General features: G+C 44.9%; 1 protein-coding gene and 1 pseudogene across 2 annotated transcripts in view; one reads left to right on the forward strand and one right to left on the reverse strand.

Moving 5' to 3' along the window:
- Positions 1–232: 232 nt before the first annotated feature.
- LOC110296560 lies at positions 233–5367 on the reverse strand (annotated as a pseudogene).
- Positions 5368–5435: 68 nt separating this feature from the next.
- The window catches only part of Trim24 (tripartite motif containing 24), a 105712-nt gene continuing 100372 nt past the window's right edge, over positions 5436–10775 (forward strand). For both annotated transcript variants that reach the window (XM_021164255.2, XM_021164256.2), the window contains exon 1: positions 5436–6110. In XM_021164255.2, coding sequence (XP_021019914.1) covers positions 5741–6110 — 370 coding nt within the window. In that variant the 5' untranslated portion in view covers positions 5436–5740. The remainder of the gene's footprint in view (positions 6111–10775) is intronic.

Here is a 10775-nt window from a genome sequence, read left to right on the forward strand (position 1 = left end):
TCTATTCACTACAGACAGCACAACAAGAACAGAAGCAAACAGACCAAAAAAAAAAAAATTTTTTTTTTGGTTTTAAATTTTTATTTGAGAATTACACATTTCAAAATTTTCCAAAATACTGTTTCCTAGATCACTAAAAAAAGAAAGCAGGTTCAGTAAGAAATTTAAGTCATTAAATATGTTGATATATATATATAAATATAAATATAAATATAAATATAAATATAAATGTTTAGCTCTGGAATTCGTACCATCTCCTTTTCCTCATTAAATATTCAACCAGCACTGTGGGGCTATGTACAAAGTTCCATATTCTATAAACATTAAGAGTTAATTTGTCCACTGGGGTGTCAGACTTGAAGTCTGAAGGGAATAGATCTGGAACCCGAGGGTAGATCAGTCTGTAGGACTGTCTGATTGTAACATCAGCAACACCAGCAATATCCCCACTTTCTTTCTGTGTTCGCTTCTCAGCTGAGGCCTGTGAAGCCATGTAAATGCTGCTGCTGCCACAGAGATCAGGTTCCTACCAAGGAACCAAGTTCAGCTCCACAGCCTTACGGGCTATGGGTGTAGCTGCCATCTGCACTTTCTTGGGGAGGCAAAGGTTGGAGCAGAACCTGGACATGAAGTCCCCAGTTGTAATCAGATCCACGCTGGCTTCCAAAGCTTTCAAAATCAGTTTAAAACGGTGGCCAATTTCTTTCTTTGAGATTCAAGATACTGCACATATTTCTTTAAATGTCCTGGGAACGCCTTCTTGTCTACAGGTGATATACAGACAAGCAGAAGCTATCGCATCATTAACTCTTCCTTCCCTTCAGGCTCTTCTGCTCATACACTTGCTTGAATAAATTATTTGTTCGATCAACTATATTGTGAGGGAGGTTGATTCTGTCCACCATGGTTGGGATTTCCTTGAATGCATTCATCATTGTTCTATCAGAACTACTCATTGCTCTTCAGTTCTGATACTTAGAATTGCCAAACTCATCAAAACTTGTCAACCTGTACTCTTGCCAACCATAGTGGACAGATCTCCATCACTTAGAAGAGGATTCTGCACTTGTATATGAACATAGAAAAACACTGGAGATTGTAGCCTCAGTCCCTAAATTCTGAGCTATGGCCCTGACCAATCAGTCTTAGGGTGTGGGCTTAATAAGCTATCCCTGTCCAACTGAGATGGGTGTTCATGTGGTTTGTGGGGTGATTCCTGGATTTCAACATAAGGAAATAACATAAATTAGAGAAAAGAAACTAAAATGGTAAATCAATACTTAAAAGACAGAAGCCATTCATACTTAAAGTGAAAAATATAGCTATTTTATGTAACATTAAGAGGGTGTATTAGTTAGACTTTTTGTTTCTTTGATAAGTACCTGGGAAAACAAAAGGCAGGAAAGATTTATTTGTGCTCATGATTTCAGAGGTTTCAGTGCATGACCAGATAGCTCCATTATTCCAAGGTTCATTATAAGGCAGAACACTGCTATGAGGACTAGTGAACAAAACTGCACCCCCTGTGAGAAACAGGAAACAGAGAAAGACAGAGGAAGGAGCTGCTGACAGGATTTATCTTTTCAGGGCATGCTCTCAATGACCTACTTCCTTCAACTAGGTCCTACATCCTAAAATTTCTACCACCTCCCAAAATAGTATCACCAGCTGGGGACCAAGACTTCAATACATGAGGCTGTGAAGGAGATGTTATTTCCAAGCCAGAATAGAAGGCTAAAAATACGGAAGTTAATTTTCCTTGAAAATGATTATCTGAGGAGTCTGGCCTTGAACTTCTGACCCTCCTGTCGCCCAACTCTGAAGTGTTAGGATCATAGGTGTGTATATGCCAGCATCCTGGGATGGGCAAGCACTGTATCAAAAAGCAAATTGTACATCCTCTATCAAGAGCAAATTGTATTAAAAGACTGGAGAGATCACTCAGCAGTCAAAAGCAATTTTGAACTTACAGGTTCAAAACCATCCCTAAATCCAGTTCTAGGGTATCTGACAATCTCAGGCGCCAGGCACATAGATAGTGCATATAACATACACTCAATGTAATTTGAATGAATAGCCCCCAAATGCTCATATATGGAATGTTTGTTTTCCCAGTTGGTAGATTGTTTAGGAAGAATTAGAAGGTATGCCATCGGGGATGGACTTTGAGGTTTCAAAACTCACAATGGACCCAGTCTCTCTCTCATTGTGACTAATATTTGTAGATTAAAAGTTTATTCCAAAAGCATAGCAGGCAAGGCTGGAACAAACATGTAGATACTACATGGTTGTCATGCTATATTGTTGGGGAATGTTAGTAAATGTTCTTTTAGATTATACTTTTTTTTTTTTTTTTTTTTTTGGTTTTTCGAGACAGGGTTTCTCTGTGTAGCCCTGGCTGTCCTGGAACTCACTTTGTAGACCAGGCTGGCCTCGAACTCAGAAATCCACCTGCCTCTGCCTCCCGAGTGCTGGGATTAAAGGCGTGCATGTGTGTATGTGCATGTATGCATGCATGAGCATGGAAAGGCCAGAAGAGGGAGTTGGATTCCTTGGCTTTGGAGTTATAGGCAGCTATGAGCCTTTATATGTGTGCTAGAAACTGAACTTGGGTCCTCTGAAAGAGCTGCAAACACTCTTAACTGCTGAACCATCTCTTCAACTCCCAAGATGCCTCTGTGTGTGTGTGTGCGTACAATAATTTTGGTCCAAGATAGAATCCTCAAATACACAAAATATGTTACAAATGCAGGTGTAGTAAGAATTCTGAAATTTTGGTTTCTTTTTTAAAAACACAGAAATGTACAAGCATGTTTGTTCGTTTGAATCCCAGCTATAGGATGTGGTGCTGCTTTCGACAGTCCGCTGCAGCTGACCATGACTTGGTTTTGGCAGCTGCAGATAATTTCTGCGATTGTGTGATGTTTGGAATTCTGAGAACTTTTCAGAGGATACATAAACTTGAGGGCCCTGCAAGGTGGAGTTGATGGTTGTTGGTCATTTTGTGAAGTTGGCTGCTGTTTGTTAGTAGCCATGGTCAAAGAAGAAACAAAAGGAAAGGAATTAGTTTCAGGGATTTCCCTAATTCCTCTCTCCCTTCTATCCTTGTTTCTCTCCTACCTAGTGTTGGGGGGGGGGGGGACTTGGGAAGAGGGAAAGGTTAGGAGAAAGAACCCACAAAGCAGCAAAGACTAGCTATAGGCTGCGAGGGTGGTCTGTACAAAATTATCAGCCACTGAAGATCACTAAGTAGCAGAAACTGATACTGGAAACCTATTAATCTTACCTTTGTTTATTCATAAATTTGTTATGAATACCTTGTTAAATTCTGCTACTGTAACCCCACTTACTTTCCCCCATTTGGAAACCTACCTCTGACCTATAAAAACCTTGTCTTCCTCGTGTCCAAGGCTGACCTCTTGAATCCCACCTTAGGGGGAGGCAGCCTATGTACATAGGCCTTTAATTTTTTGCTTTCATTGCTTGCTTGGTTACTTTAATAAATTTGGCCACCATGATTCAGGTTCCTGGTCTTTCTCCTCAAGTCTTTGGGAATTACATAGCACATGGACTTTATTCATGTGTATATAAAAGCTTGTCTCCTCTCACAGTATTCTTCAACCTCTATGAGATTTTACCCAGCTTTTTGTTGTTTTTAGAGAGTGTTTCTCATGTAGCCCTGGCTGTTCTGGCTCTGTAGAGCAGGCTGGCCTGGAATTCAGAGATCTGCCTGCTTCTGCCTCTCAAAGGCTGGAATTAAAGGTATGTACCACTGAGCCTGGCTTTTGACTGGGCAGCTTTTGGCTGAAAATGTAATTTCTATTATTCTTATTAAAGGTCCATTAAGGGAATGATGTTGCCTACTAACCATAACCCAATGGAATCTACCTTTGAGGTAGAGTCACGCCATTGTCTCCTTCTGTAAACCTTAATCCAGCTGGGTCTGCCCATCACCTGGATAAGGGACCATCCCTTAGAAAGGCAGATTCACCTTCAGCCATGCTAAAGACACAGAGGAATAATCTCTTTAATAAACAGTTCACACTTTTTCTTCCCCAAATTCCTGACCCATAGTGCAATAGTTCCAGATTCCCCAAGAGATTCTCCAGGATTTCTGTCTATTCCTGTCTCAGAACCCCCAACCTTCTCTTTGTCTTCTCTTTTCTTTTGGGTGCTAGCCTAATACACATTCTCTGATAGTTTGGGCTTCCTTACTCTTTCTCTAAAGCTCCCCTCCACTGGCTGCCGTAACCATGTGGCTGTTTAACACAAATGGCATGGCATCTCTTCCACTTCTCCATCTTCCTCTGGGCAGCTGCTGAGATTTATGTAAAGCTTGCCTGCATTGGGTTTTTTCTTTCTTTTCTTTTAAACTCTAATAAAGTTTCCTCCAGCTTCTTTTGAGGCTCCTTCTTAAATTCTTTTATTAATGAGACTATGAACCTCAAGAGGGGACTCTGATTTCCCTAGTAACAGGTGGCACTTCCCATGGGACTCCCCAGAATTTCCGGTAACAAGCATGGGAGAAGGAAGACATGAAATATAATACTGAAACTCTAAAACCAGAATTGAGGGGTTTTTTCTCCCCCCACCCCCTTTTTGAGACAGGCTTTTATACTGACTAAAACCTAGAATAATTTTGAATTTTTAGAGGCCTTTGCCTCTGGAGTATTAGTATAGGTGTGTGCTACCACGTCTGCCTTTTGTTTTTTTTTTTAAGAGTTTAATATTTACGTACTTAAGACACTTGCAGATTATTTATTTAGTCCTCAAAACAAATAACTGCTTTTATTCATTTAAGAAGCAAAATTAATTTCACCTTTTTCCATTGAGGTCTTTTAAAATTCCGACAAATTTGTAATTTCTCCCCCTCTACATCATTCTCATTCATTCATCACAGAGATAAATTCAGGCCACAAAAAAAGTAAAGCTGCCAGCACACTCCCCCTTTCACACAATGTGGGCTCATACAACGCGGTTTTGGGTCTCTTCTCATTTGCACGTAACTTACTTTTTCATCCTCCCTCGGCCCTCCCACGATCTTACTCCTTTCCCCATTTAAGTCTCCAGTAGTAAAAGCAGTTTTCCAAGCAGTTTCTTAATTAATCAGGTTGGGTAGACTGGGCAGAGTCCCCGCCCCTTGGGCGGGGCCATAGCGGCTGGCGGAACCCGATGCCTGCTCTGGCTCCTTAACAAATGATTCCTTTACAATCTACAGAAGAGAGACACACACACAGCGAGCCAATCAGCGGCCGCGGTCCTCGCGTCCGGCGGGGCTAGCCCCGCCCACTCCCAACCTCCCGCGGGGGCCGTCCGAGCCTCGCGGGCTCCCGCAGACCCCGCCCCCTGGGCAGGCGCGGCGGTCATTGGATGGCGCTCGGCTCGCAGTCGCCGCGGTTGCTGGGAGAGGGAGGTGGGGGCGGGGCCCGCGGTGGTCCAAGGGGCCCGAGAGAAAGGCTGCTAGGCACGGGCGGGCGAGCGCGCTGGGCGGAATCGAGCGTCTCGGTGGCGGTTTGCCTGTCGGCCCGCGCGGCGGCGTCGCGGTGCGGGAACCGGTCCCCGTTGACAGCTCCGCGTCTTCCGGCCGCGCCACTCGGGAGGTGGCTTCCTCCCTGTGCTCCCTCCGCGAGTCCGCTCGGCCTCGGAGAAGCGGGAGGCGGCGGCGGCGGCGGCAGCGGAGGTCGTCGGGGGCGGCGGGCGGTGAGCGCGCTCCCGCTTACCCGGCGGCGGCCGCAGGACAATGGAGGTGGCTGTGGAGAAGGCGGCGGCGGCAGCGGCTCCGGCCGGAGGCCCCGCAGCGGCGGCGCCGAGCGGGGAGAATGAGGCCGAGAGCCGGCAGGGCCCGGACTCGGAGAGCGGCGGCGAGGCGTCCCGGCTCAACCTGTTGGACACTTGCGCCGTGTGCCACCAGAACATCCAGAGCCGGGTGCCCAAGCTGCTGCCCTGCCTGCACTCGTTCTGCCAGCGCTGTTTGCCCGCGCCGCAGCGCTATCTCATGCTGACGGCGCCCGCGCTGGGCTCGGCAGAGACCCCTCCACCCGCTCCGGTCCCCGCCCCCGCCCCCGCCCCGGGCTCCCCGGCCGGTGGTCCTTCGCCATTCGCCACCCAAGGTGAGAGGGGCCCGCGAGGTGGCGGGCGCGACCCGCTGTCACGCGGCTGGGGAGGGGGTGAAATGGGCCCGCGCCGGCTGAGCGACTCGCGGTCCCTCACTTTTGCAGAGCTCTGACGGTTGTGGCGAGTTAGCTGCTCCCCGCTCCTCCGCGAAGCTTTGTCCGGGTGCATATGATCCGGATCAGCTCGTGTACACCCGGGTTATGCGAGCCGGAGGGGGGAGGGAAGGATGGAGATGAAGTGATGGGGATTTTCTTTGATGATTGATTGCAGATTGGCTGCCGTCTGTTTCGAATCTTGTGCGTTCCGGGCTTTTTACCTTAATGAGTTCCCTCTCTGTCCCCTCCGTAGGGGACAAAGGAACCGGTTTAAGTTGTTTTGTTGTCTGCTGCTTTCGGAGATTTTATTTCGAGCGATTCGATAAACGATAGAAAGTAAATAGACTTCCAAAGTGTTTTGTATGCAGTAGTTGGGAGTTACTTTCTCTTTTGTGGTGTTATTGGGTAATTAGCTTTTGACAGGTAGTTTCCATTGCTTATGTTACCAGGTTTAAATCGTTGAAAGTGATTTGAAGTGCAGTAATTATTTCTGGGAGAACACTTGAAGTTTTTTAACTTTTAATATTGCAGATATTTGGGCAAATTGACGTCTTCAAAATGAGAAGTAACTGAGGAAGGGAAATCTTTTCTATTGCTTTGTGGGTTTGTTTGTTTGTTTGTTTGTGTGTATGTTTTGTTCGGCTTATGTAGCAGCCCAGACTTGTCCACAGCTAGCAATCTTCCCGCCTCAGCCTCTTCAGAGTAAAGATAACAGGCATGGAGCCATCGCACCTGTTAGCCTGACCCGTCCAGCAGGTCCAGTTATTTGAGGGTCTCCAGGGGGCCTTCTAAGAACCAAATGGGGGGAGGAGAGATGGAAGCAGTCTGAGTAGCATCAAGGTCTCTCTGTATTCAGCAAGGCTCAAGGCTTAAATGCGCAAGCAAAAGGGGAAGTACTTCTCAGCAGGAGGAAAGGGGCAGCGGAAATGCACAAGCAAAGGAGGAAGTGCTTCTCAGCAGGAGGGATGGGGCAGCGGAAATTTTTCTTTTGGCGACTACACAGGGAAGCAGGAACTTGGTGGTATCAGGGTACATCTTGTGGTCAGGACATCTGGCGCTGACTTAGGGCTGGAACATTCTGTGGTTGTTCTCAGAACGGTGCATCGGTGGCCCGCTTTTGACCCCCTTTTCTTCTGAGGGGGGGGCCCAATTCGGAGATCAAGACAATAGAGTTGTCTTAATAGCTCCCAACACTAGCCAGTCACTTTTTAACATCTCTTTTAAAGGGAATAACTGTTTTGAGTTAATTTGTTAAGTAATTATATTAGGTCAGGATGCAATTGCTGGCTTGGATTGTTGAATTAGATGCACTTAGTTTTTTCTTACAACAGTCTTTAAACACAGGAAACTATTTTCCATGGGTCTCTATTGTTACGGGAGCCCACCAGAGGGACACCACTCAGTCTATAGCCAAATGAAAGTATTCCAGCCAGCTGGATTACAATCGGGTATCTAGAATACAAATGTAATCCAGTGGTTTTCAACCTGTGGGTCCAGACTCCTTGAGAGGGTGGAATGCACCTTTCACAGGGGTCGCATATCAGATATCTTGCATACTAGATATTTACATTTTGATTCATAACGGTAGCAAAATTACCATTATGATGTACCGAAGAAGATAATTTTATGGTTGGGGGTCACCACAACATAAGGAAGTGTGTATTAAAAGGTGGCAGCACTATGATTAAGAACTTTATATCTTTAGAGCAAGGGATTTTTTTTTGTTTTTTGGTTTTTGTTTTTTTTGGTTTGGTTTGGTGTTTTGCTGTTTTTTGTTGTTTTTGTTGTTGTTTTGAGATAAGGGTTTCTCTGTGTAACAGCTCTGGCTGTCCTGAAGCTTGCTCTGTAGACCAGGCTCGACCAGAAGTCACAGAAATCTTCCTGCCTCTGCCTCCCTAGTACTGGGATCAAAATTGTGCACCACCACTGTCCCGCAAGGGGCTTTTGGAGGCACCTATCATCTTGCCTTGAAGTTTCGAGCAGGAGGTTTTGTGCAAGCAAGCAGTTTAACAGAAGTTAAGATAAGCAGTTAACTGGAGGGGAAGATTTGTACAAGTGGGCAGTTTAACAGAAGCCAAGCTAGAGTAGTATCTTGACCTTGGGTTCTTAGATTTTGGTAATTTTCCACAATATTCTCCATCAAGGAAGCCAAACTTTGGTCAAACCTAAAATAGTCTCAGCAAAATATAAGATAGGGGAATCTCTGCACTGTCTTGCCTTTTCATATTACCTAATTGGTTCTATGGGCAAGAGTCAAATAGTTGACTTGTGCTGTTCTGGGGCATGGTTGGTTCTAAAGATCAGAAGCTTAACTAAGTTTATTCTCTGTTTGATATATTGGACATGCAGATGAGAATGCAGGGTTCAACCATTAGCTGCATCAGAGGTGGGAGAGGGCAGGACTCCTTTTCCAATCTGGCCAATGCTGTGGCAAGTTCCTGCTAAGCCTGTGAGGACTTGAGAAGGGAATGATTAGATATTTTTGCTTGGTGAATAGCTGGGAGTTTGGAAGATGGGAAGTGGTCCCCCAAATATAATTTCAAAAAGGAACAATCCCCTCCTGGTAAGGAGTGCACTGGGTCCTGAGCAGGAAAGGAAGTTGGCCTAATTCTTGCCAGTTTTCAGTACCAATTTGATCAGAGTCTCCTAAAGAGTTTTATTCGTCCTTTTTGCCTGACCTGGTCTCTGGTCTATACATTCAATGCCATTTCCAATTACTACCTTTGTCAGATTTTGAGACACTTTAGCTTTTGTAGAAGAATTTCAATCCAGCAACATGGGTACTCTGGCAAGAGATCAATCATATCCAAGGATAAGATCCAGCTGGAATGTAGACAACTAAACACCTTTGATCCCTCTGGCTGGAATACAGACAGGCCCTTAGTACATACCTATGATCCTTCTAGCTGGAATACAGACACATCTTTAGTGTACCACTTTTAATCCAAACAGTGACCTCTATAAGTAAGAGGCAGACAAAGTGATAAATCAAAGATTGACAGTATAAGTCAGAGATAGGATACACCCAACTCTCACAAGAAGAGATAGGAAAGAAAGGCTACTGTGGCGTATGCCTTTAATCCCAGCACTTGGGAGGCAGAGGCAGGCGGATTTCTGAGTTCGAGGCCAGCCTGGTCTACAAAGTGAGTTCCAGGACAGCCAAGGCTATACAGAGAAACCCTGTCTCCAAAAACCAAAAAAAAAGAGCAGTGAGGAAGAGAGGGGATTAAATTTAGTTAAGTTCAATACACTTTATGAAGTGAGAGGTAGTTTTTCCAAGCAGAGGAATTCAGTCAGAAGCTAAGAGAGAAGCCAATTTGAATCAGTCAGCTTGGAAGTGAATATAAGCTAGAACAGCTGATTTGAACTAGCAGCCATCCAGAGTTCAGAAAAAGCTAGAAAGGATGAATTTATTCATCAGCAAGTCTCAGAGGCTAAAATAATATAGACCTAGGATAGCAGACAGAGGCTGGAAGCTGAAGGCTTCAGCATTCAGACTTGCAGAAGATAAGGTTGAATGGAGGCTAGAAGCTTTCAGGCTTAGGCCTAGGGATTTAGAAATGTTCCTTGTATTCCTAAACCTTGGGTATGGCTCTCATCCCATCCTTTTGAGAAAATAAAAATGGCTTTTACATTTTCATGGTATGAAGGCAGCCGGACCCCAAAGCTAGAGACAGTCCAAACCTAAGACTTCCCGAAGAAGTTTCTTAATAACTATGGTGCACTCTCTGTTTAGGTGGTGTAGTTCTCCCCCATCCTAAGATGTCTACAAACACCAGCAAATATTTCTAGACTTTATTTCAGTAAAGTCCAACTCCCAGTTTTTCCCAGGCCCATTTCCTCAATCCTGGATCCCTTGTGGGATCTTTTATCCTTGGTTGGAGTTTGCCTCAGTACCGGTGGTACATCTGAAGGTGGTATCTTTAATTAGACTTTCAAATTTGGAACATAATACTTGGGTCTGAGGAGTTCAACAGTTTTCTTGGCTCCTAGATGTGTGACTTGATGGGCATCTATAACTATTGGCCTTCTACAACTCAGGGGGAAGGATGGATCCACTATCCAGCAGCATCTCTATTCTTTATCCTGTGTGGCTAGTTCTTGTTTCACCCAGTCATCCTCTCCTGGAATGTGTTCTAAGTGGTTCCATGAGTTGGGCTGTGGCAGGGCTACCAAAACTTGAAGAGGACCCATTGATTCTAGGGCTACTTCCCAAGAGGCCCTAGTTAACTCTGGCTTCTGGGGAGTCTCCCTTTTTTTTTTTTTTGGATTCTTTCCAAGGGATATTAGCCATCCTTTTGAGTAACCAGATAAGGTTCTAAGATGGCTAAGATTGCTTCTGTTTTTGATTACTTTTCCTGCAAAGGTTAGCAATTCTTTTTCTCTGTATGAGCCCATAGGCCTGGGCCATGGTGAAAGCATTGCTGATCAGTGGAGTTGATGATAGTGTTGTCTTTCTCCCAGTATAGTGCTTAGGTCAAAGCTAAAATCTCAGCTCCTCGAGGTGAGGTTCTCCTGCTTAAAGACTGTAAAAGTAATTTATCATTCTTTTTTTTTTTTTTTTTT

This window comes from Mus caroli, chromosome 6, assembly GCF_900094665.2.
Source record: "Mus caroli chromosome 6, CAROLI_EIJ_v1.1, whole genome shotgun sequence".
NCBI classification, from domain to species: Eukaryota; Metazoa; Chordata; class Mammalia; order Rodentia; family Muridae; genus Mus; species Mus caroli.